Raw genomic sequence first — 27,462 nt, forward strand, 5'->3', positions numbered from 1 at the left:
AATGTTCAGTTCTTTTTCGTGCTCTGCTGCATCTCCTTCTTCCTCACATTCCTCACAGTGAAAACAAAGCTTTTTCTCCCCAACTGTGAGTTATTCGAACCCAAAAAGAACTACAAATTGGAGAGAAAATGAAAAACAAAACCAACTTAAGTAAAAATATCCTTTGGAAAACGGTTTAGTTAGCCAACATACTCTTTACTTGAATAGCTTCGGTTACTATGAACTTGAGACAACGCCCCGCCACCGCGCGCGGCGGAAGAGGCGGCGGCGTCAACCAGTCACGCCTGCCGCCGATGAACTCAGTGTTCAACATTATACCAGTGCACGACCTCCTGACGGACCACCCTTCCCTCCGGTATCCGGAGGTTCGGGCCGCCGCTGCCGCCCTGCGCGCCGTCGGGGATCTCCCGAAGCACCCGTTCATGGCGTGGGAGCAGCACATGGACCTGCTGGACTGGCTGCGGTTGTTCTTCGGGTTCCAAAACGACAACGTGCGGAACCAGCGGGAGCATTTGGTTCTTCACCTTGCCAACTCGCAGATGCGCCTCGAGCCACCTCCCTCCGTCGTTGACTCCCTCGACGCCGGCGTCCTGCGGCGGTTCCAGCGGAAGCTGCTCAGAAACTACACCGCTTGGTGCTCTTTCCTCGGCTTGAAATCGAGCGTGTCGCTCTCCAACCGTCGAGACCCTACCGATCTTCGGCGAGAGTTGCTGTACGTTTCGCTCTTCCTCTTGATTTGGGGAGAGGCCGGTAACCTTCGTTTTACTCCGGAGTGTATTTGCTATATATATCATTTCATGGCTAAGGAGCTTAATGATGTTCTAGATGAGCGCATAGACCCTGAGACGGGTCGTCCCTTTTTACCTACAGTTTCGGGTGATTGTGGGTTTTTGAAGTCTGTGGTTATGCCAATATATAATACGATTAAGGTTGAGGTTGATAGTAGCAGAAATGGAAAGGCTCCACACTCTGCATGGAGGAATTATGATGACATAAATGAATACTTTTGGAGTAAGAGGTGTTTGAAGAGACTCCAGTGGCCTTTGAATTTTGAGTGTAGTTTCCTTGGGACTGCTCCGAAGGACAAGCGAGTAGGGAAGACGGGTTTTGTGGAACAAAGGTCGTTTTGGAATATTTACAAGAGTTTCGATAGGCTCTGGGTCATGCTGATTTTGTTCTTTCAGGCTGCTATTATTGTTGCTTGGGAGGATACTAAATATCCCTGGGAAGCATTGGAGAGAAGGGATGTCCAGGTCAAAATGTTGACCGTGTTTATCACTTGGAGTGGTCTAAGGCTACTTCAATCGGTGCTTGATGCTGGGACTCAATATAGCTTGGTTACTAGAGAGACTCCATGGATTGGTGTGAGGATGGTGCTCAAGAGCATGGTTGCCATAACATGGACTGTTTTGTTTGGGGTCTTTTATGGATTGATTTGGGCTGAGAAGGGCTCTAATCGAACTTGGTCTGATGAGGCAAATCAGAGGATTATTACTTTTCTTAAGATTGTCCTTTTCTTTCTTATACCAGAATTGTTGGCATTGGTACTATTCATAGTGCCATGGTTACGGAACTTCATTGAGGAATCAGACTGGAGGATAGTATACTTGTTGATATGGTGGTTTCATACCCGGATTTTTGTGGGTCGTGGTGTGAGACAAGCGCTTGTAGATAATATAAAGTATACTATTTTCTGGATAGCAGCATTAGCTTCGAAGTTTTCCTTCAGTTATTTTGTTCAGATCAAGCCTCTAGTTGCTCCAACGAAGGCTCTTTTGAAACTTAAGGGCATACATTATAGATGGCATGAGTTTTTTGGTAACACCAACAGAACTTCAGTTGTCTTGCTATGGTTACCTGTCGTGCTGATATACTTTATGGATTTGCAAATATGGTATTCAATTTTCTCTGCCCTTTATGGTGCAACGATTGGTCTGTTCAACCATTTGGGTGAAATTCGGAATATCTCCCAACTGAGACTTAGATTTCAGTTCTTCGCCAGTGCAATGCAGTTCAATCTGATGCCAGAGGAGAAGCTGCTAAGTCAGCAAGCAACGCTGATAAAGAAGCTTCGCGATGCCATCCACAGGTTGAGACTGCGATATGGACTTGGTCAGCCCTTCCAAAAGATTGAATCAAGTCAAGTGGATGCTACAAGGTTTGCCTTAATATGGAATGAGATTATTGTTACTTTCAGGGAGGAAGATATCATCAGTGATAGAGAACATGAACTCTTGGAACTGCCGCCAAATTGCTGGAATATTAGGGTTATTCGATGGCCATGTGCCCTTCTCTGCAATGAGCTACTGCTTGCTCTCAGTCAGGCAAAAGAGCTGGAAAATGAGTCTGACTTGTCACTTTGGTCAAGGATATGCAAAAATGAGTATAGCCGGTGCGCTGTCATTGAAGCTTATGATAGCATTAAAACATTGTTTCCTATGGTTCTTAAAGTTGAAAAGGAAGAGTTCTCCATCATGACTAATATATTCAGGGACATAGACAGCTACATTCAGATGAGGAAGTTAACAGAAGCATACAAGATGTCTCGGCTACCAGAACTACATGCCAAGGTGAGTGAATTTGTTCAGCTTTTGATACAACCAGAGAGAGATATGAATAAGGCTGTAAGTTTGTTGCAAGCCTTGTATGAACTATCTGTTCGAGAATTCCCAAAGGTGAAGAAGACCATTCCCCAGCTGAGGGAGGAAGGTCTTGCACTACAAAGTTCAACAGATGAAGGACTGCTCTTTGAGAATGCTATTGAGTTTCCTGATGCTGAAGATGCAGAGTTTACCAGGCAGCTCAGACGGTTGCATACAATTCTTACTTCAAGAGACTCAATGCGCAATGTCCCAATGAATCTTGAGGCACGACGACGGATTGCTTTCTTTAGCAATTCTTTGTTTATGAACATGCCTCGTGCTCCCAATGTTGAAAAAATGATGGCTTTCAGCGTTTTGACCCCATATTATGATGAGGAAGTTTGTTATAGCAAAGAGGCTCTTCGAAAGGAGAATGAGGATGGCGTTACTACTTTGTTTTATTTGCAGAAGATTTACGAAGATGAGTGGAAAAATTTTATGGAAAGGATGCATAGAGAGGGCTTGGAAAAAGAGGATGATATCTGGGCAAAAGAAGCCAGGGACCTCCGCCTTTGGGTATCTTATAGAGGCCAAACATTATCTCGCACAATCAGGGGGATGATGTATTATTATAGGGCCCTTGAGATGCTTGCCTTTCTTGATTCAGCGTCTGAGGTTGAAATAGGACGGGGATCAGAACGTATTATTTCACTTGGTTCAACAAACCGAAACAGCCGTTTGAATGGCCTACCCTCAGATGAGCCTCCATCTTTACGGAATCTCAGAAGGGCAGATAGCAGTGTGGCCTTGTTATTCAAGGGACATGAACATGGGAGTGCGCTGATGAAGTTCTCGTATGTGGTGGCATGCCAGATGTATGGGCGCCAAAAGGCAAAGAATGATCCTCGTGCTGAAGAGATACTGTATTTGATGAAAACCAATGAGGCTCTTCGAGTGGCATATGTCGATGAGGTTTCTTTGGGGAGGGATGAGACTGAATATTACTCTGTTCTTGTGAAGTATGATCAGCAGTTGCAGAGTGAGGTTGAGATTTATCGGATCAGGTTGCCTGGTCCTTTAAAACTAGGAGAAGGGAAACCAGAAAATCAAAATCATGCCATAATCTTTACACGTGGTGATGCTGTTCAAACCATTGATATGAATCAAGACAATTATTTTGAGGAGGCTCTCAAAATGCGGAATCTGTTGGAGGAGTTTAATACTCACTATGGTATTAGGAGGCCAACCATTTTGGGGGTTCGAGAGAATATCTTCACAGGATCTGTTTCCTCACTTGCTTGGTTCATGTCAGCTCAAGAGACAAGTTTTGTGACACTGGGCCAGCGTGTTCTGGCAAACCCTTTAAAAGTGCGAATGCACTATGGTCATCCGGACGTGTTTGACAGGTTCTGGTTCTTGGGTCGGGGTGGAGTCAGCAAAGCCTCTAGAGTGATCAATATCAGCGAAGATATTTTTGCTGGTTTTAATTGTACGCTGCGAGGTGGCAATGTGACACATCATGAATATATACAGGTAGGCAAAGGAAGAGATGTTGGTTTGAATCAGATATCCATGTTTGAGGCTAAGGTTGCCAGTGGCAATGGTGAGCAGGCTCTGAGCAGAGATGTGTACCGGCTAGGCCATAGATTGGACTTCTTTCGCATGCTTTCAGTGTTCTACTCAACCATAGGATTTTATTTTAACTCCATGGTTGTTGTTCTGATGGTCTATGCCTTCCTTTGGGCCCGTCTTTATTTGGCGCTCAGTGGTATTGAAAATGAAGCCAAGAATAATGCTACCAACAATAAAGCCCTTGGTGCAGTCATAAATCAGCAGTTTATAATCCAGGTTGGTCTTTTCACTGCGCTACCAATGATTGTTGAAAACTCTCTTGAGCATGGGTTCCTTCCGGCTGTATGGGACTTCTTGACAATGCAGTTGCAGCTTGCATCACTATTCTACACATTCTCTTTGGGAACTCGTACCCATTTCTTTGGTCGGACTATACTTCATGGTGGTGCTAAGTACCGAGCCACTGGTCGTGGTTTTGTGGTGGAGCACAAGAGTTTTGCTGAGAACTATCGACTATTTGCTCGAAGCCATTTTGTGAAAGCTATTGAGCTTGGAGTTATTTTAATTGTGTATGCTGCTCATAGTCCCTTGGCTAAGGATACTTTTGTTTACATAGCTATGACGATCTCAAGTTGGTTTCTGGTAGTTTCATGGATAATGTCTCCTTTTGTATTCAATCCCTCCGGGTTTGATTGGTTGAAGACTGTATATGATTTTGAAGATTTTATGAATTGGATATGGTATCCAGGGGGGCTGTTCAAAAATGCAGCATTTAGCTGGGAAACATGGTGGAATGAGGAGCAAGACCATTTAAGAACCACTGGTATATGGGGAAAGCTGATGGAAATCATTTTAGACCTTCGTTTCTTCTTCTTTCAGTATGGTATTGTTTATCAGCTGGGTATTGCAAATGGAGGTACTAGTATAGCTGTGTACTTGCTGTCTTGGATATACATTGTTGTGGTTGTTGGGATTTGTATCATCATAGCGTATGCACGGGATAAATATGCTACAAAGGAGCACATATATTATCGACTAGTTCAGCTTCTAGTGATTGTGGTCACAGTTCTTGTAGTTGTCCTCTTACTGGAGTTCACTAACTTAAAATTTATTGATCTTCTAACAAGCCTGATGGCATTCATTCCCACTGGCTGGGGAATGATTTTAATAGCCCAGGTGCTTAGGCCTTTTCTGCAGTCGACTATTGTGTGGGATACTATAGTTTCCTTGGCTCGACTGTATGATTTGCTATTTGGAGTTATTGTTATGGTTCCTGTGGCAGTGCTTTCATGGTTGCCTGGATTTCAAGCAATGCAAACTAGGATTCTCTTTAATGAAGCATTCAGCAGGGGTCTCCAGATTTCTCGAATACTCACTGGCAAGAAGACTGTTTGATTGGAGGTGATTTTTGCATCTTTTTCTTAGTAATATTGTATAATCCTTCCTCAATTGATCATGAAGACATCATGGTATTTGTGCTGTGCTAAGTAATTACAGTGAAGCTGAATTTTACGTAATAATAGACTGCAATTAACCATGGTGTATAGATTGGGATGTTGCTTCTTGAAGCATTTTGCTATTGAGTTAGGTAGTCAGCTGGGACCCATGCGTTCGAAATGTTGGTCCAATTTAAAGTTGCTATTTAAATTGCCAACATATGCTGTGCTAATTTACAATTATATTCATATTACAAGATGCATATGCAGGTCTCACCTAAAACAAAAGGTGTAGGCCCTGCTGCTAGTAGTATGCAGAGTTCTGTATTTTCCCACGTAGTAGTATCAAGAGTCCTGCAACTTGTTAGTGGACCAGTACGACATACTAGTTTTAGACCCAAAGATTGAGGGCCACTAGTTGCATTTTAAGGCTAAGTTGTATTGCCATGATAACGGGTGACCCAGAGTCAATGTTTTACTGAGGATGCGAAGAAATTGTCAGTTTTGGGACATCCAAATTCTCCCCATATTATATTTTCTAATTGCTATATAGTATTTTTATTTTTATTTTTATTTTTATTTTTTCTAGCATCGCTACAATATTCATGATAGAAGTTGAATACGATATGCAATCTTGGATATTTTAGTATCTAATTTCATTCTTTGAGCAAATGACACTACTGCAATTTCTTCCAAGTTCTAACTTGGATGAGTTTTGCCATGTTTACTATACTTCAAAGCATAGAATACAGCAGTCCTTGGTAGGACAAGCACGGCACGAGAAATCAATATAAAGCCTGGTAGCTATACCTTATAACTGATTATGGCAATTATTGAATTAAATATTATTTTGTCATTTAAAATAATCAGATCTGATTCATATATACTGCAACAAATAAGGTGAGCTGGAATATGTTGATAACTAAGGTGGACTATGCTCTTAACATTATATGGTCAACCTCAAGTGTAGCGAATCTTCTGTACCTCAGTAACTATTATACAGAATATTTTAGGGGTTGTAGAGTCTTTAAATGCGGTGTATCATGCTCTTTTGTGGCAATGCATATGTATATCCTTTTCTAATATATTTGTTCTTAATAAAAAATTTTAATTCTAAATTTTTGGTATTTATTTTCAGGTTATGCAATGTCGAAAACCCAAAGGTTTAGCCTTCTTTCATCGACAGTGATGGCTTATGTATAATAATGTAACATTCTTGTTGACACAATCTAAGGAAGGAGGTTGAATGTGATTTATCTTCTAGAGCAGCACAACACCATGGCTTCCCAAGTTGTGAATCTCTCTAGTTTAGTATTAGGAGTATCAAGTGTTTTGCCCATGTCAATCATTGCCAATCGAATTTCTGTACATCTTGTCCATATCTAGTGCAACCTCTCTAACCAAATTCTTCATCGCCACTTAATCAACAATTTTCTAGACTTAACGTTGCTAGTTAGCATCTTGATCCTTTTGTTTAGCAGCTGTCGAGAACCCTGCACGCATGAATATTATTATATGAATCTCGCCTTGAATTTAAAGAACGGCTCATATACTGGGAAATCACCCATATTTCTCAATTAGAAAATCCCTTTTTTTTGTCCCAAATAATTCTGGTAACTTGAAAAAATTGCGCATAACATAACTATTTATTTAAAATGTACTCTTTTGGATTGTAAGGAATATTATTAACTCTTTTTGGTCACATAAAGAATATTAACTTCATTTCGCATGGGCCCCGATGCACGGATTAAAGATCGGAAGGTGACACTTTACATAAAATACTATTTAATCTGAGAAAAAAAAACATTTAATTTATTTTGTTTCAAGAGACTCACCAATTTTTCTTTAAGTTTTATATTGAGGTGAAATGAATTTTCCTTCTTTGATTAGAGATGTCCAGCAAGACAGTTCTTGCACAACGAATTCAAGAAATATGTAGTCCATAACGATTTTCTTGTAATAATACATAAAAAATGCATTTACCTTGGTCTAGGTAGCTTCATATTTTGGCATTAATTATCAGCGCTATCAATTAAATAAGGGATTAATATTTTATAAGAGATAATTTTATCTCTTACATATTATGTGAGAAGTGCCTATGTTTTCTTTTTTTCTTCATATTGGTTCCACATATGAGAGTCACATACTTATATATATAGATGATAAAATTATCTCGTACAAAATAAAAAACATTAATCTCATTAAATAAACAGCATTATGCCCCTTTTCTGTTTTTCTTCAATTGGGATAGAACATTCCTTTGGGATTAACCGAGCTATGAAGGATTTTGAATTCTCTCATAAAATGTCATTTTTGGAGAAAAAAAAAAAAAACTTTATGGCGAAATTTGTGTACCGTAGACAGAAATTATGCCCTCAACACGTGTCTTTCTCTCTTTCGAAAAAACAAAGGAAGACAAACGATGATCCAAAGAGCTCTCAAGTGGTTGCACACTGTTTCTTGAAATGGGCAAAATTCTTTACTTCTATAATGTGAACTGTATATCTGCCATTGCAATACATGGCTTCCAAAGCTCAAAAAGTCGGAGGCTAAAAATCATTTTACAAAATGCAATCAATATTAGGGTATCACAAATCATCGTTACCAATAACAGGTACTTTCTCATAGGCAGAACTTTCTCTGAACCTCTTTGGAAGAATGCACCGGCTGCCAAATCTCTGCTGAAAGTATACGAGGAGAACAAATAAAAGACAACCGCAAGGGATTATGATGTCCCAGGCTGTAGAATAAAAATCCATTCTATGGCTTGCATATATATATGATAAATCAAGGTACCATGGAGAACTGTGAGCTCTGTAAAGATCATATGCATGGGGCAATATACGAACAATGGTCGTCCCAATATAAAAAGAAGATGCTAGAGGCTTTCCTTCAGAGTTATTAAATAATATGTTGAATAGTATTTGTGGGAGCAAGAAACCATCCAGGAGCAAACCAGCATAAGATTTAAAGTCTTCCCAGAGGGAAGGAAGCTGGTAAGAATGTCCACGAGGAAACCGAAACCTGTGTCGTGAAAGTCTGAATGGTTCAAATCTTTTCTGGTTAGAATTCTTCCATATGTGCATGAACCAAGCTGTCAATCCGCCACCAATATACAATGGTAGAGTCATAAAAAGAACCTTTTTCTCAGAAACCCACAAACCTGGATTGCTTCCCTCACCCTGTCTTGAAGACCAGGTCAATTGTACAAGACGCAACTCTAGAAGGAAGGCTATCAGTGTCACCATCCTCACAAATACTTCATTCACTTGAAGCCAGGCTGCACTACCAAGAAAAACGTTCTGCTGGCCATGGTTTTCCGTGAATAAAGCTTCAAAGTTCAGCATCAGGGGAATCATGTGACCTAGAGTAATAACAAGTATCATCACAACAGAAATATAGGGAAGCACGTCTGGGTGACTTTTCACATGGAGGAGTTGCAATCCTATAAACACACAAGCAAGTGTGTTTGATATCAAAACCATAATAACCTCAAAATCCATTCTCCAAATGGATGCATCTGCTTGGCTTGTGTAAATGGAATATGAAGACAAATAAAGGGGATCAAAATAATAAGGGTCTGACTTTTGTCTTGTGCTTTCTATAGTTCCTTTAACAGATTCACCTCCCTTTGCATTCAATGGAGAAAAGTGGACATTAACCATGATTTCACAGTCCAGATAATCATTCTTTATCAGTATTTTGTCAGTTGATTTCAAGTGCCGACATCCTATCATACACAGAAGTCCAGTATTTCTATTATACATTCCTTCAGCATCAATTTTAACTTCGGTTGAAGTGAGCTCACCACCAAACTTGAAATCAGGAGGAGGATTAAAGCTTATTAAATAGCTGACGTTCAACAAATTGAGGTAGTTATCTGATTGAATACTGTGTATTTTCAACTTTCCCATCGTCAACATATTTGGAACCCCATATGACCGTCCATCATTAATTTGATCGCCCATGAATAGTGGTGATGAGTAACCTTGAGCTACTTCTCCTTTGCTGTTTGTCACTAACATGCTAAATGTCATATCAGAAGAATATCCATCCGGATACATCTTCCCCTTCCCTCTAGCAGTCATCTTTTCTGCACAAGATTTTCTTACTCTGTCAATTTCAGTATACTTGTATTGGAAACCATGGAGGCCTCTTGATAACTTTGAGGAACCCTGAAATCCAATTTTACTGAAGTAACCAGATTCACCAACCACTTTGTCACTCCAAATCTGGCCCAAAACAGTACTCCTGTTTCTTAAAGATAAAGCTGAAGGAAATCTTAACGTGAGCTTAATTGAGCAATCTCCAACATAAGGATCAACCCACGATTCTGTGAAGTTCAAGATCCGGCATGCGACTGCACAAAGCCGGTTCTCCTTCTCATCCCACATTCCCTCAGATATCAATGTTGTATTCGGATAAAATGGAAACACAACATCACTGTAGGCGGAGCCAGGAAAACCCAAAAGCATCTGAACCTTCTGCCTCTCCATGCATCGAATGCCATAAAAATGCATAAAATCAGGCAACTTTTTAACATCAGCACCAAGTGGATTGCAACTAACATTATGGCACTGATCCCCATATTCCAATTCAAATCTATCTGTGTGTCCATGAAACACAGTGCAGGCACCATGGCTTAAGTTTTGAAGGGACAAACTCTCTTCATTTGACCCAGCTACACAACCATTCTCATTGTCATTTCCAACTAGTGTAAACTTGTAATTTGAACTCTGAGATAAAGCCAACAACGAAATCGGTTCAAAGTAATGCAAGCTATTCTTGTCATCAAAACTTTCTAGAGTCCCACGAATCAAACTATCCAAAAGAGTCAAATCTCGCGGATAACGAAGCTTAACAACAACATTAGCATTTCGCAAATTACCATAAGATCCTATTCCAAACATACAAAGCTTACCAGAAGATTGTGACCAAAATCCACTCAGAGAAACGCGCATCCACTGCGATACCTTCCAATGCGACACTCTTCGTCCCGGATAAACTCTCCCGAGCAACCTGCCACGAGGCGGTTTCACTCCTCCTCGTTGCTGAAGAACCAATTTCCCTCGCAATTCGTAAACGCCGTCTTTCACGCTTCTCCGAACTGAGGTTGCGCGAAACGACAGGCGCTTTGAGTAGTTCAACGCGGTGGATTGATTGAAAACTCGATCGCCGCCGGCGAAGTAACCAAATTGAAACCGAAGCGAGTCGGCGATGCCGGGGGAGGTTCCGGCATCGAACCGCGCCGCAGATGCTTCGACGACATCGTTGCAGAGACGAATGTAAGTAGCTTCAAAAGCCGAATCTGAAGGCTTGGAGGCTACAGAGGAGAAGTTGCAGATTAAGAAGAAAAGAAAGAAGATGAAGAGCGGATTTGAAGATGGAGAATTATGGGGTTTTACGTGGAATGGCCTGAAAAGGGTGACACCAGATCTCTGCAATGGAGAAGAAGAAGAAGACTCCATTGGTGAAGCTGCATCACATTTCGATGGCTATTTCAATTTCTAGGGTTTTGGGATTCGCAAATTGCGATCTAAGCGTAAAGAAGGTGTGTACGCTTGGATTGCAGAAATGGAAAGTGTTGAAGATACGCAAGCTTCAGTTTTTCACAGATAGTAAGCTTTCTTCTCCTTGTTTCTTTCTTTCCTTTTTATTTTTATTTCATGCAATGCAATGGAGGGGATTGGATTAAGATTTTAAAAGATTTTTTTTTTAGATAAATTTCTCTATAAATCTTAGAAGACTATTCAGAACTGAGGGATTTTAAAGATTTTCTTACCATTAAGATTTTGTAATATTGAATTTTAATAGCATTTATAAGATTTGAAAGGAATAAGGACAATATGAATTTATAAGATTTTAAAAAATTATATAAATTTTTAGTAAATATTTAAAATTACAAGACTCAATAAAAAAACAAAGAAATAAAATGATATTGATAAAAAAATAAAACATAATATAATTTTCTCAATTAGTAAAATTCATGATAATTTTTGTTTAGAATTTTTTGCCATTAATCTTATAAACCTTGAAGTTTTTGTTCTAAGTGATGATAGTTTTCTAACCATATATCATGTACATATTTTCATTGAACATTCCAAAAAAAAATTTGAATTTGAATTTCTAGGTTTTATTACATGAAAGTTTAAAAAAAAAATTCATATTATTTTCAATCGATACATTGAAACTTTAAATTGCTTTGCGGCTTTTGAAAAAAAGTTTTTAGTGATCTATTGACATAAAAATTGTTTGAAATCATTTCCTATAGCGCAGAAATTTCGTTCACGAATGTATTGTTATGAAACATAGGTTCATGTTAGGAAAGTTTCAATCTTTATTTAAATCGATTTTGTTTCGTTGATATAAAACGAAAATTGGTTTAAGGGTTTTTATTCCCCCGTTATTTTCTCACTGTTTTATGTTGTTTTTAACACAAAAATCACATATTTTTGCACCAAGAAAAATCGCGACCAATCGCTTAAAAATCATTTTTTAAACTTCCAAAAACTCTCAAAAATCTGCTGAGATGGATTAAATTAAAATCTTGTTGGGTTGTTGTTTATGGGTTGTTTTGCGATGAAAATCGCTCAAAAATCTGTTGACGAAGCTCCAATGGCGGAACTCGATTTCGAGCGGGTCGACCAGCCAAAGGAAGAAGAAGACATTGCAAGAGAGAAATCTCAAGAAGTCCTATGTGAGATTGTGAGAGACATTTTATTTATATTTCTCACTAAAAAGTCTTACGAAATCCACATTAATAGAAAATTCATTAAAATCGTCATATTTTTTGAATACCATCATATTGTTTTTCCTTTGTTTAAAATCCTGATTAAATATCAACGGATTTAGACGGACGCTAAAATAATATTTTAAAATCTTAATCGAATACCACATTACTCTTTTTCAATACTTTAAAATCTTAATTGAATACCAATAAATTTTTTTTTGTCAAAAAATAATATATTAAAATTCATTAAAATTCCAATCCAGTACACTCTCTAATAAATAATATTATTTATTAGAGAGTAACTTCTATGTGCTTAGTTGTTCATTCTTCTCTTATTATGATACTTTTTAGCCTCGTTTAGCAAATTAGCTTGGAATTGGATCATGCATTTGGTTCAGCTGGTTCTTATTATGATACTTTTTTACTCTCAAATTAGCCGTATTTTAGAGTACAATGATCGCCTGTGAGTTTTCTTAATACGATTTTGTATGATATGTAATATATTCCACGTCATATATATCTTTATTCTAGATGTAGATAATATATTAATTTGATTAGGAATAATGGATGCTTCGTTTATTTGTAAATCGTTGCTATTAGAAATAACGAAAATCTATACATTAGTACTATATTGGCCACTAAACCAAATAAGCCTATCTTTTAAATTCTTTCTTCTTTCTTTGTATTTGTTCCCACATAATTTGTGTTCCACCTTCTTCATTCCCAGCACAAAATATTGATGCATCCTCAAAACCAAGTTTATATCCGTCTGTCACTTTAGTTAACATTTCAGATGATACCCAAAATCCAATCAAGATATTTAGCTAAAATTACCCATTCATTGCATCTTACAGTAAGATTCCAGAACAAGAACGAAACTCAAAGTAAGATGAAAGTGAAAGTCTTTCATTCATTCTACTGTTCAGATGCAGAGAGAAACATATTACATAAAAAGGACAATTGAAAAACAGTAGTGAAACAAAGGTAAAGTGAACTAACTATACAACTGACTACTTCACCTAATATTTAACTATGGTAACTAACTAGAGTTAGAATACATAAGTGGAAAAACAAATTAAATAAAATACAAGTTGTTTATTATTGCAAACTGGAAAGAAACATTTTTAATTCCTCTAAAAGCCACCATAATGGCTATCAAGTAATTAGTGACACCTTCACCAAACTCCCCAACACCTTCCTTTGCACGTGATAACAACATTTATAAATCATTATCAAATAGATGAAAATACACATCAAGCAAATATCCAATCATTGTGTTTCTTATTTCATATATTTCACATCTGCAAGCCATTGTATGTGATACATACACATACCACAAGGGTTCAAGGTTTCTCTTATTAGTACATCTCCAACACATTATTTTATTTTTTTGGGAGATATTGGTGTTTTATCAAGCACACATTTGATATTATACAGATACCTGGAAACACATTAATATCATACATAAGGTTGGAATATCCATAAAGGAAGCTGGACGGTTTACTCACAACTTCATAGAACAGTTAATTATGCATCTCAATAAACTGGCTGCAATCAATTCCCTTATCAGAAAATGCCTCAACAAGCTTGGGGAAGAGCTTAGCCAGCATAATTTTAAATCCTGTAGAAGTTCCCTTCTGGTTTTCATGTTCAGTTTTTCCACTTCCAAAAGCATATCCAATGGGAGCTCCTTCAAGATATGCCTTACAAGCAAGAAGTATATGTTCTGAGCTCTGTCTAAAGTGCTCTTCCACCAATGCCTCAAAATGCTGCAATCGAAATCATCATTAGTTACAATTCCATCCATTTAACTGTATACGCAGATTCAGATGGCACCATTTTCTTTACAATAATTGGGAACAATACAGTCATCAAACCTTGATTGGCCCAGTGTAATCAACTAGAAAAAATTTAACAATCAAAATTTAAAACTTCAAGAAACTTAAGGTCATGCTAAAAGTATGAAAAATTAGAAATCAAGGACATGCGTACATCTCAATGATAGTCTCTCCATCATTTTCAACTTCCGAATAATAACTGCTCTTTATTCAACAAACATGCACAGCCCAAAGACAACAGAGAAGCTCAATAACTTGTTCAGATCCTGTCCTTCGTACTTAAGCAGATCTTTGACCATTTTATTATGATCATAACCATCTCTTCTCTGTCAGAAATTAGATTTCAAATTTTAATATGCAAGATATCCAGGTTTTGTTCTTGCAATGTTCAATGCCTTTTTATTCTGTTCTAAGACATATTTCTGGCATGCCACTCTGGGGTTATTGTCTATGCTTCCTAGGTCATCACTGAGTTCAGTGTAAGGAGAGGCAAACCAAAATATAGTAGTCATTTTACCTTGGGTGGCTTCCTTAATAGATACAACATGGATTTGCAGGTGACAAGGAAAGCATTCTCATTGTAGCTCACTGAGTTTCTCTCTCCTTCAGCTCTTCCGATTTGTTGATCATATCCTGCCTCGTTGAAATAAGGCTTCTCATTCAGGACAAGAGCCTGCAGAGAGAGAAGGACTTGAAGAATTGTGGAGGCTCCAGGGTTCCACACTTCAGTGGTTGTGCCAGTCCACGTATTTAGGAGACTCAGACAGACTTTTCCTGACTCGTACAAATTAGGATTTAATCGAAGCCCACCAGAAATGTAGTGCACCATCTGCATGGGATTTCAAAGGCCATAATGACAGTATGAGAGCTTGATCAACAAACATGCAAGTTTTCTCTGTAAGAATGCTGAATGCTAAGTGGAGGAGTTCCCATGCATGAATCATAAATGAAAAGAATTCGCAAAGCTCAGCAAAAACTACATTCAAGAGCTTACAGGTGGCTCACTGGGATACTCTGGAGGGAAGCATATATCAAAGAAAAACAACCCATCATGATAAGGTGTGCCAGGCGCTCCGACAATGGCTGCTCGCATGAGATCCATTCTTTCTTCAATAACACGGACAAAAATAGTTTCTGTTTGTGCAAATAAATATTGTAAGTGAATTTGCAGAAGCTTTGATGGATGTTTACAGCATACTTCTAAAGATTTTCTTTTCTGGTAAGAAAATCAATTCATGCATTTATTTAATCAGCAGGATACTTATTTTCAGGTCATTTGCAGATTAAATCTTAATGGCCAATAAAGCTTAAATAGTAGCATTCTACTTTCAATTAAACTTATGGATTTCAACTTCTGAAAGATGGAACTCTGACAATTTTTTGTTTATCTTTACAGACAGTAGCAATTTAATTCCCATTTCGCTGTAATCTACTCAATCCTTAACTTCCTAAAGCTGAAACTTGTCTCTAATTTAATCTTCTGTGTTTTCCTTGCTGATTAAAATGGCTAAAGGAATTAAAAGCACTATCAATCCCGGTCCATAGAATGAATGACAGGGACATGTGATTGCTGTGAACCAAATATAATTTGGTAGTCTGAATTTAAGCATTGTATAACATCAAAGGCTGCACAGCATATAAAATAATACGATTCAAAACAAATAAGATGAAGTGCGCACCAGGAAGATTTTTCTCCAGGATGCTCCATTCTTGCTGAACCTTTTTTGCCCATCCTTTTTCGACCTACAAAGGAGCAGAACGAGAGGAAAAAAATTAGCCCCAATGCTTCCAATGTAATTATATATCACAGTAAGTGATGACGTGTTAATTTCTAACCTGAGATAATGGCAACCCTTTTCCCTCGTCAAAAAAGTGGTGGTCTGAGCAACTATCAATTACATCAAACTGCTTCAAATGATCTGAAATGTTGCTGTTTGAAGAAACAGGAAAATCGTTCCTCTCATGAATACTAATAACTTCACAATCTGGAGTTTTGTCTTCAGTGGACAGCAACCTGCTCACTGGATGTGATTCAGTGCAGGAGCCACAAGTTTCCGAATTTTTCTTATCAAGAAAATCAGATCCATTTCCCTCTTCAAACGTAGGGACCGAGCAAACTGCTCCAGAAAGTGATGTTACACCAAGTGTTTGGAATATACTGGCTTTAATGCTGGCGAAAAGTTCAAAGGCGGCTTGAGGAAGGGAAAAGTAACTACTCTCTCCTGGATGCTTTTTGCAATTATCTCTATCACCATTACAATCTAACAAGTCCTGATCATCAAAATGATATTCAGCTTATGATTAGAGACAATCACTGCTGTAAACTCAACAATTAATCTCATTGAAAATTGTAATTTTAGGACGATAATCAATCCATCATTTTGAAGAGTTTAAAAATTCCTTTTTATTTTCTCTTGCTATTAACTTCCTGATTTCCCCCCATAATTTCTCTAAGACGAGACCTCTGTATTTCGATGTCACACAAGCATATGCATCATTCACATATGGATGCACTTGAAAAAAGTAATGAAATATATTATTGAATTGTATGTAAACTGCACAAAGAGTTCTTTATTTAAAGAGACTACATGGCCTAATGGGCTAAGCCCAAGAAAGATTCTAAAATACAACAAATATATAATTATTATTATTTACAACACTCCCCCTCAAACTAAGGAATAGATATTTATCATTCCCAGCTTCCTAGTAAGTTCTTGAAATCTATCTGAAAGAAGTCCCTTTGTCAATACATCAGCTAATTGATGCCCAGTGGGAATGTATGGAGTGAAAATCAATCCACTATCAAGTTTCTCTTTGATGAAATGGCGGTTGACCTCAACATGTTTAGTCCGATCATGTTGAACTGGATTATGAGCTATACAAATAGCGGACTTATTATCACATAGCAGCTTCATAGGTCCCTCACATTTTATTTTGAGATCATCAAGTATAATTTTCAACCACAATAACTCACAAATGCCTTGAGCCATAGCTCGAAATTCAGCCTCTGCACTTGATCTGACAACTGCATATTGTTTCTTACTTCTCCACGTCACCAAGTTACCATAAAGAAACATACAATAACCAGTGGTAGAACGACGGTCAGTCACAGATCCAGCATAATCAGCATAAGTGTAAACTTCTACTAAAGAGAGATTGTCATCACGTCGGAATAACATTCCTTTACCAGGAGTGGCTTTAAGATACTGAAGAATTTTCTCCACTGCCTGCATGTGTTTCTCCTTTGGATTGTGCATAAACTGACTGACAATACTAACAGCATAAGCTAGGTCTGGTCTAGTATGAGCCAGATATATCAATTTTCCAACTAGCCGTTGATATTGTCCTTTATCAACTAGAGGACTCTCCTCTTCATAACCCATATTGTGATTCTGCTCAATAGGAGTATTAGAGGGTTTACACCCAAGCTTTCCTGCTTCTTTGAGAAGATCAAGAATATATTTCCTCTGGCTAATAAAAATTCCTTCCTTTGAATGAGCTACCTCTATCCCTAGGAAATATCTCAGTTTCCCAAGATCTTTAACTTCAAACTCAGAGACTAGTCGTGTTTGCAGAATATGTCTCTCCACAATATCATCACCTGTTATAATAATATCATCAACATACACAAAAAGCACAGTGAACTTCCCATCTTGGGAGTGCTTAAAGAAAAGAGTGTGATCTCCTTGACTCTGTTTGTATCCTAAGGTTATCATAACCTTAGTAAACCTCCCAAACCAGGCACGAGGTGACTGCTTCAATCCATACAAGGCTTTTCTTAATCTACAAACTTTATTTTCTCCATCCACAGAATCTAAACCAGGCGGGATTTCGATGAAGACCTCTTCTTCTAACTCACCATTAAGGAAAGCATTCTTCACATCAAATTGATTTATATCCCAATTGTAATGGGCAGCAAGAGATAACAAGACTCTCACCGTATTCATCTTTGCAACTGGAGAAAAAGCTTCTTCATAATCAATGCCATAGGTCTGAGTGTAACTCTTGGCGACTAACCGAGTCTTATATCTCTCAAGAGTGCCATCAGAATTATACTTCAGGACATAAACTCATCTGCACCCTACTGCTTTTTTTCCATTAGGTCTATCAACAACCTCCCATGTTTTATTTTTCTCCAACGCATTCATCTCCTCTTGCATGGCTTGAGCCCAATTCTCATCTGTTGATGCTTCCTGTACTGATTTTGGGATTGAAATAGAATCTAGTGCTGAAACAAAACTTTTGTGCTGCACAGAAAGATTAGTAAAAGAAACAAAATGGGATATAGGGTATTGAGTACAAGAGGGACAAAAGGAACAAGATTTTTTGGAACAAGATCTTTTCCCTTTTCTTAGGGCAATAGGTAAGTCATCAGAAGCAGAAGCAATGAGTAAGTCATAAGAGGTATCAGAAGAAATAGGCAAATCATGAGAGGCAATATCAGAAGCAATAGGCAAGTCATTAGAGGCAATAATATTAGAATCATAAACATAAGATTCGAGACTTACCAGTGGTTCAGATGATTGAGGTTGCTGGTGAGGCAGTATGGGTTGTTTCCTCCTCTAATATACCAATTCAGGTGTCAAAATCTTTCGTATCTCAAGTGTATTTGAAGGTTCTGACACACGAGGAAGAGGTGTAGGAGTAGACAAGGACGATCCAGACTCAAAGAAGGAAGGGGATGAGTCTTCTGAAGAACTGCTCTCCCCCTGAAGATGAAGACCCATGAAATAAGACTCAGATTCTTGAAAAGTGTTATCCATAGAAACAAAAAAAATTCGACTTGGTGGATGATAACACTTGTAGCCTTTTTTATCAGGGGCATAACCAAGGAAGACACACTAAAGAGCCCTAGGATCCAACCTATTGCGATGTTGTTTATGAACATGGACAAAGGCAACACATCCAAACACTCGTGGTGGAAGGCTCTGCAAAATGGGAACAAAAGAAAAGAAAGAAGTCATGGAATGAATAAGACGGGTATTGTTAAGGACCCGTGAAGGTAAGCGGTTCATCAAAAAGGCTGCAGCTAACACGGCTTCTCCCCAATAAGAACTAGGAACAGATGTCTGGAAAAGTAGTGCTCTAGCAGCTTCAAGGAGGTGACGATTTTTTCTTTCAGCAACCCCGCTTTGTTGAGGGGTATCAACACATATGAGCTCATGAATCATACCTCTGTCTGAAATGAACTGCGACAAACGTTGCTTGAAGTACTTAGTACCATTATCAGATCTTAATCTTTTAATACTCTTACCAAACCGAGTCTCAACTATGCGATAAAACCGAATAAATATCTTTGGTACTTCAGACTTGTCTTTCATCAAGAATATCCATGTTACCCGAGTACAATCGTCAATAAAAGAAACAAACACCTTGCACCTGAAACACTATGCACTTTAGAAGGCCCCCAAACATCAGAATGGATAAGAGAAAAAGGTTCGCTGCTTTTGATAGTGCTAGAAGGAAATGACACTCGATGGTGTTTTGCAAATTCACAAACATCGCAATGGAAGGTCTCAACTGACTGATTTAGAAACAAAGAAGGAAACATTAACTTCAATAGACTGAATGGTGGATGCCCCAGACACTTGTGATGGAGCCAAATCATAGACTGTCCAGTAGAAGGATGATGTGTTATTAATAACTGATTTTTTATATCATTTATAGCATGTTCTGGAAGGAGATAATACAACCCATCCTGCTCATTAGCAACTCCAATTGTCTTCTTCGTGGTAAGATCCTGAATAACACAATGAGAAGGGAAAATGTGATAGAACAATTCAAATCAGTTGTAAGTTTTTGAGTGGAGATAAGATTAGTAGAAAGCTGAGGAACATAAAGAACATTTTTAAGAAACAAGGTTGAATTTGAATGTTACCAAAACCAATAACTGATTTATGGGATCCACCAGCTACGGCTATAGTATGACTACCAACAATAGGATGATAAGAAAAAAAAGACTCAGTAAGACAAGTCATACGATCAGTTGCACCAGAATCCAAAATCCATGAGGTTTTAAAATTAGTGCAAGAAGAGATGTAGAACGTGTGTTCTTACCAGACAAGATCAAAGAACGGTCAGATGGCTTACACAGATTATCAATAGCGGGTTTAAGCTGATCCAACTCCATTTGCTGAATATTCACATATGGAGAGACATGTGGAGGCTGCGTAATAGTCGAACCATCTTTTAAATCGGCCATAGTGATAAGAAAGGGTGAAAAAAACAGCTCCAAAAACACACAACGGACACCCAAACGAAGTCGGATCAGAGATATAAGTACAGATCTAGATAGAGAATGAAGAGACAAGCAGAACGACAGTGGTCCGAAGCGAAGAATCGTCGCCACGCGCCGGTGAGGCTGTCGGCGCGTGGGTTTCACATGCAAAAGAGGGGGTGGCGCGTGAGAGCGCGTGCGGTGTCTTCTGGGGCTGAGCTTTTCATGGCGAGGTCGTCCGACGAGCGCAAACCTGTCTGTGGCTGGTCGGAGTTGAAAGGTCACCCGAAAAGTGTCCAAACGCTGTAAACAGATCTGGTTGGAGGCGGTCGGAAGTGTTCGAGTCGTTTGCTACTTAGAAACAGTGCGTAGAATGATAGATCGGAGAAAAACAAGGTCAACAGTGGTCCTCTCGGTCCAAAAGGTCCCCGAAATTTTTTTTTGGTGGCGGCTGATGACAACGAGAGGCAAAATAAATAAATAAATATAAAGGGTTTCGCTCTAAAGGCGATAGGCGCGGAAGCAGAGCCCTCAGAATCGAAAGCTTTGATACCAACTTGAAAAAAGTAATGAAATATATTATTGAATTGTATGTAAATTGTAAACTGTACAAAAGATTCTCTATTTAAAGAGACTACATGACCTAATGGGCTAAGCCCAAGAAAAATTCTAAAATACAACAAATAAATAATTATTATTATTTACAACAGATGCACATTGATACAAGAAATACAGAAAAGTTATTGCCCTCACCTTTCCTTTCTCATCAGAAGGTGGATCTCCATGTTCAATCATATCTTGAGTCAACTCCTCAACATTTGCTTCATAAGGAACAGGGGTTGCAGTTGAACCTTCATGTTTATCAATCCGAAAAATTTCATAAGGTGCAACCTGTTGGAGCAAAAATAAATTTATAACGAGTTCCTGTATATGAAGGCATACAAAGTAATGTATAAATTACAATAAAATATAAGAAAGAATTATTCTTAAGTGACTAATATAATATTGGTGCAGTCAAAGTTCAGGAGGATCATTAAATAAATATGATGCAGTTCAAGTTCGGTCGTTGTAACTTGGAAGGTATTTGCCAATTATCCAAATCTAGATTTTGACCAATGAATGGAAGCATTTTCTGTTGTATCCCGAAAGAAAGGAAAGGATCATCCTAAACCAACCTTAACTACACACAAAATAGCTGCTATAAACCAACCCTGGCTTCAGATTAGAAAGATCTTATACATCACAGGCAAACAGCAACACACGGTTACAAATAACATTTCCAGGTACAAGGAGGATTGCATGAGAGGAGGGGATCACTAAACTAATAGGATCAATCATTGTCTATTAAATTGTTCTTTTATATAAAGCATTTATGGGAAGCATAAACTTCATGAGTTCTACATCATCATTTTTAGCCAGTGGCATCATTAACTACAATATATTGGGTACAGGAAGTTTTATGTCATACCTGGGTTGTTAAACCAGTAGCCCATTTCACCTCCACGTCACCATCTTTGAAACCAGTAACATTGCCAATACAGGACAGGTAACAGTTATCTTGGGACTTATTCTGATAACTGATTTGGTCCCAGTTTCTCAGAGGAGCCTCTGCATTCAAGTCAGACACTGACTTTGCATTATCTTTATCAGCTTGGTAACCAAGCTGTTTTTGAGCCGCCTTGAACACAATATCACCAAAACAACAGGAATAATCTGGGTGCTCAACAAGTTCGTAGGCACTCACAGTTTCCATCACTGTATCTCCAGCCAAATTATCTGGCTCAGATATGGGACCAGTTCTCCATTGTACCTTTACAGTATGCTCTTTTGCATCCACGGATTGAACAACACCCCATCTTTGATTTCTAGGCTTAAGAGGATCATCAGAAGCATCTTTTTCCAGGACGAACTGCTGAGGCCAAAATTCATGAGTGTTTATGACATTCACTGGAACTAAATTCTGTGGATCTAATCCCAAAGTATGTTCACCATTTTGCCAAACAATATCAACTTTGGTCTTTATCTTCCCAATTATAAATAATTCCCCAATGTTAGAATTGATGTTTCTTTTCTTATATCCTCTAGCCATCCTATGCTCATGAGAAAGGTCGCCAGTGGATGCATCTTGAATCATCTGTTCCTTTTGGTCTGCAACTGGGAGCATGCACCAGTCACCAAGTTGCCAGTTTGCATATGAAAAACACGACAACAAGGTCAAGTTTTTGGAATCTTGCCAACATGGAGGAGCACTCACGTTCAAGTTGGAACCCAAAAGAACAGAGACAAGCCAGTTAACACACACCAAACCTGCTTCCACAGCACAAACAGTTCCTTTATCATGATTGTCTCTCCAAGTACCACATAACCATCTAGCTGATTTAGAAGCAGTGGACGACTTCACCTTTACTCTCTGCCCTGGATAGTATGGATACTGTGAATCTTCAAGAAAATTATGGGTCAGAGGTAAAAGCTTATCCTTTTCCAAGGTAATGATCTCACATTTAGTTCCATCATCAAACAATACAGTTACTCTGTCCACCACCATTTGAACCTGGCCAAGCCATGGCCCCTTGATTACATAGTCACCTTCTGAAATGGAGCGAATCTTCAGAAGTTTCTTGGAGTTGACATTTTTTAATATGCTTCCTTGAACATTTTCCAAATCAACTAACACATCAACACTTATGACCCTGCCCATCTGTCCAGATGGGTCTGACAAGGAGCATACCACATCCCCATGAACAAATGCCCTCTCAAATGAGAGAAAATCATCAATCTTCCCAATGCTTTCCTCTAAACTTGATAATATGCTCCTAGCTTGCCCACCATATAGAAAATCAATATCCTCTTGATCATCACTGCTGCTGCTCTGACTGGAAGTCTCCCAGTCCAAATCACTAATGTGTGCATCCATCAACTAGATGCCTGTCATAATGTGTTCATAGTAACATCAATGAAATGAATACAAGAAAATAACTTCAAAACCCAACAATGGGAAAGGATAGAGTTCTTAGTCAATGGACAGGAATCCTGACAAGACTGAGAAATAAATGGAATCAGAATTAAACTGCAATCAGTAACATCTTGAGAAGAAAGCACACAACCTAATTATTAAGATGTAGATTTTCAACCCTCAATTTTATTTTATTTCTTTGAATGAGCTATTCATGAAAAAATTATAAGTAATCTCATTTCCTTATTAAGGAAAACCTAGAGCAACTAAGTTATCAATTTAGACAACAAAATTTTAACATATCCATAAACGATCATTAACAATAAATAGGGATTCAAGAAGATCCTTACCTTCTCAAGAAAATAGAAGCATTAAACTCCGGTGTCAGTATGTATCGCGATCCACAACAGGTGCACCAACATAGACTTCAAAGGATATTTGTTTACAATACAAAATGTGTCTGATACTGCTGTTTGTCACAGATAGTAAGAAGCCAGTTTCTTAAATAGATTATCTTGACCACCGAAACTGGAAACTTGATGCCAAAGAAGATTTGCCCGATAGGATAACAGGAGTCGAACAAGGACTCCAAAATGCCAAAGGAGATTTGCCCAATTAGGACTGGAATTTCCACAGATAGAAATTCTTGAGAGAGATTTCCAAAACTAGTATCCAGGAGCTACAAATATGAGATGAATTTTTATTTTTATTTTGGGGGTGGGGAGGGGGGTTTTCGTGGAAGAAAAAACTATAGAAGTTGGAGGAAGCAGAACAAGATAATCAAAAGATGCCAAAGGAGATTTGCCCTAGTGAAAATGTAGAGTTCCTAGCGGAAGAACTTCAGAATGGTAATATTTTTATAGAAGATGACAAAAGTTATTTTCATATATTTTTTACTTCCAGGAATCCAACCAAAGTAAATTAAGTAATTTTTGCCAAAGGAGATTTGCCCAATACAACTGAATCTTCAAACATAAGTAAATTCCAGATAGTTAATAAATTTGTCTCTTCTAATATTGGAACTTGGAAGCCATATTGCCAAAGGAGATTTGCCCCACATGAAGCCAAACATTCTATAAGGTCTATCTGGTACCAAGGAAGATTGGTTAATATCTGGGATCAATAAAATTTCAGAGTTGAAATCAGGAGTGCATTTCAACAGAAATAACCAATCAAACACATACTTTATGCTCCTTGATTCACAGCAAGAGGGAAGCAATCAGATAACCTGTCTGAGAGAACTAAATCGAATTAGAAACACAATTGCCATTGCCAAAAGTCAAAAGAGCTTCCATTACCGGATCATTTCTTTTGAACCTGCAACAAGAAGACTAGTGAATACTTTCTCTAATCATTTTCTATATGAAAAGAAAGTGGAAACAACAACATAATGAGATTGCGATTAGAATATTTAAGCTTACAATATTTTGAAAATATTGCATCCTGATTCACGAGGCAAGAGAAAGGCAGGGACTTAAATTGAATTAATGAACTACTTTTGATGAATCCGTATCTTAAGCGCACAAGAAAGAAATGAAATCTAAAAAGGGATCACTGTGTTTTGACTGAACAAAACTAGAAAACTATTTTAAAAAAAACTGATAACTAATAGTTTACTTAAGATTCCTTCCACACATATAGAGATGCGTGCAAGTCAATATTGCTGCTTCTAGCACCCAACATAAAAGTCACTTGGTAAGGCAGCTATTGCAACACTAACTATAGGTTTTCTGCAAGTCAAATTAAAAAATAAACAAATAAATAAAAATCTAAAAAAAAAGGTTCAAGTCTCACAGTCTCTAATTGAGCTTTGGAAGAGACAGAGAGAGAAATAAGGAGGGATCAAACTTGTCCACGGAAAAGAATGATACTTATCAACCACCAAACAATTTATAATTTCTGGATATCAAATAAACCACAGCAGCTTAATTACTTTTATTAGTTGGAAGAATAATACGAATCATTCCTTTAGATTAAATTAAACCTTCAGAATTCATATGAAAGGACTTGTAACTTAATCATGTTCTATGGAAAACAATAGTATTGAATTCAACACAATCAAATACCAAAAATCAAAAGCATTAGAATGAGTTTACAAAGGGTTAGTTCACAAAGCAAGTGACTGTACCATTTGCACCACTGAGAAGGTTGGAATCCATATAAACAGCTAAGACAGTTATAGACCCAAAACCAAGAAACCCCATGACTCTCTAAACGCAAAATGAAAGGAACTCCACCGAAAACATAACAAGTTGAAAGAAGGTTACTCCCAAAATTTGCTTCGAGTTTCAAAAGGTGGGTGCTGTTCATTTAGGCCTAGTTCCGCGCCCAGTCCCACCATCGTCCACTTCAACACCGTACTTGGGAACCATTTCAGGTAGACACACACACACACTGTCTCTCTCTCTCTCTCTCTCTCTATGTATGTTTTCTCTGCCTAAGGTTTTGTGTAGTGAAAGAGAGAACTAGTTTAGAGTTTTATTTGGTACTTGGTGGTGCCTTTGTGTTTCAACAGAAATAGTGTACTTATTGAACCAATGGGAAAAGTATATGCCAAACAGTATCAGACACAGATACTGTAGTTCTAGAAAAAGACAGTCGGCCGCTTGCTACGCGGTATTTTTTCGAATTTTCGAAAAATTAAATTTTTTAAAATTTTTAATTTTTGAATATTATAATAAACTGAATGTAAAAATTATATTTTTAAAAATCAAAATTTTTGAAAAAAAAAAAAATTTATCCTGAACCATACATTCTCTCGGTAAGTTTGGAGTCAATGCAATTGGAATAGAAATTGGACATGTTTGGTTATGTAAAAACAATCCAAAACAATAAAAAATTTTGAAAAAAAAATATATATGTAATGTTACTTTAAATAATTTTTGTAATGTTTATCGAAATAATATTATTTTGGGTTAAGAAATTAGAATAATAAAAATTAATATAATTTTAAAATAAATTAAAATTACGAATATACTATAATTTTTACATCAAAATAATATCATTTCGATAAACATTAAGTAAAATTATCTAAAATAACTTTCAAAAAAAACGTTATTTTTATTCGTATCAAATAAAACATAACAATAAATGTTATTCCTTATTTTACTTCATTTTCTGTTTTCTTCATATTATTATTCTTGTTTGATCTAAAAAAAAATGCTATCCAACTAAATTTTAACTAGGAGGGCAGATATGTCATTACCGTATTACTTGAAGCACCAAAATTTTCCCAAGAAAGCAATCCAATAAACACCAATTCAAAATTCCAATTGTTCCTTCTGTCCCCTTTCGTCTTTTTCTTTCGAAATGAAACCCATTGGACTAAAATCACGAAAGGATTTGCTGTCACTATGTCGCAATGACATGCATGTCCGTAAGTCGAATTGTATAATTATTCACAAGTTTAATTCTGACAAATAATTTATTAATTTAATTTGAAAAGACGTATGTATCAACAATACGTTTAAGTTGTGCATCACTTTATAATGTGTTATAAAACATGACACTATTACAGCTGCTGATTTCTCCCTTTTCACATTAAATTAATTAATCATTTACCAAAAAATTTAAGACTTTAACTTTTTTACGGTTAATATAGATAAATTATTTATATTTACTCTCAAAATAATATTGTTTTATATTGAAAAATTAAAAAATTACAATAAAAACAATTATTATAACCCTAAAATAAATTACAATTACAAAAATGCTTTGATTTTTGGTCCAAAACGATATTATTTTGGATTTAATGTAAATAATTTATCTATATTGACGGCAGAAAAAACGAACCCAAAAACTAAACCCGAGAATATGTACCAATTTTTTTCATAAGGGTCAAAAATAATTGGGGACACAATCATCTTGGCAATGATTTGGAAAAAAAATAAAAATAGGCAATGGCTATATTTTTGTTGAGATGATCATGTTTACTAGTTCAGGTATCAATTTAATCTATATTTGATAAAATGACAAATTTTAATTTTATAGTCTCTGACGAATGATTAGAATTTAACTTTGAGTAATCCTTTGGGATAAAATAAATCATGTAGATGTGGTGAAAAAAAAGGAAATATTTTTAATTTAAAGTATTTAAAACCAAGAATATATGCAATTTTGTTATAAATTATAATA

General features: G+C 37.2%; 3 protein-coding genes and 1 non-coding gene across 6 annotated transcripts; 2 read left to right on the forward strand and 2 right to left on the reverse strand.

Moving 5' to 3' along the window:
• The first annotated feature begins 71 nt into the window (after window positions 1–71).
• Window positions 72–7,076, forward strand: LOC133317690 (callose synthase 11-like). The gene is made up of 2 exons (XM_061519562.1): window positions 72–5,555; window positions 6,729–7,076. Exon 1 carries the CDS (start codon window positions 219–221, stop codon window positions 5,547–5,549), a length of 5,331 nt encoding a protein of 1,776 aa, XP_061375546.1. The 5' UTR covers window positions 72–218; the 3' UTR covers window positions 5,550–5,555; window positions 6,729–7,076.
• Window positions 3,190–3,268, forward strand: LOC133317737 (small nucleolar RNA J33). The gene has a single exon (XR_009752360.1). It is a non-coding gene; the product is annotated as a small nucleolar RNA J33 (small nucleolar RNA).
• A 1,070-nt stretch (window positions 7,077–8,146) lies between the features above and the next one.
• Window positions 8,147–11,058, reverse strand: LOC133317710 (uncharacterized). The gene has a single exon (XM_061519589.1). The coding sequence runs from the start codon at window positions 11,056–11,058 to the stop codon at window positions 8,179–8,181; it is 2,880 nt and encodes a 959-aa protein (XP_061375573.1). The 3' UTR covers window positions 8,147–8,178.
• A 2,233-nt stretch (window positions 11,059–13,291) lies between these two features.
• LOC133317694 (probable ubiquitin-conjugating enzyme E2 24) lies at window positions 13,292–25,806 on the reverse strand. Of its 3 annotated transcripts, XM_061519569.1 has the most exons (10): window positions 25,457–25,806; window positions 24,507–24,645; window positions 23,679–24,410; window positions 21,844–23,300; window positions 21,129–21,266; window positions 15,995–16,429; window positions 15,838–15,901; window positions 15,153–15,292; window positions 14,676–14,987; window positions 13,292–14,089 (listed from the first exon to the last, which is right to left on the reverse strand). In XM_061519569.1, the coding sequence occupies exons 4-10, from the start codon at window positions 23,287–23,289 to the stop codon at window positions 13,844–13,846; spliced, it is 2,781 nt and encodes a 926-aa protein (XP_061375553.1). In that variant the 5' UTR covers window positions 23,290–23,300; window positions 23,679–24,410; window positions 24,507–24,645; window positions 25,457–25,806; the 3' UTR covers window positions 13,292–13,843. The 3 variants fall into 3 exon arrangements, with proteins under 3 accessions (XP_061375553.1, XP_061375550.1, XP_061375552.1); XM_061519566.1 differs by having other exon boundaries at window positions 23,679–24,645; XM_061519568.1 differs by having other exon boundaries at window positions 23,679–24,645; window positions 24,750–25,806.
• Window positions 25,807–27,462: the final 1,656 nt, after the last annotated feature.

The sequence above is a fragment of the Gastrolobium bilobum genome, unplaced genomic scaffold, assembly GCF_033153095.1.
Source record: "Gastrolobium bilobum isolate Gb01-03AN ecotype WA unplaced genomic scaffold, APGP_CSIRO_Gbil_v1 utg13468, whole genome shotgun sequence".
NCBI lineage: Eukaryota > Viridiplantae > Streptophyta > Magnoliopsida > Fabales > Fabaceae > Gastrolobium > Gastrolobium bilobum.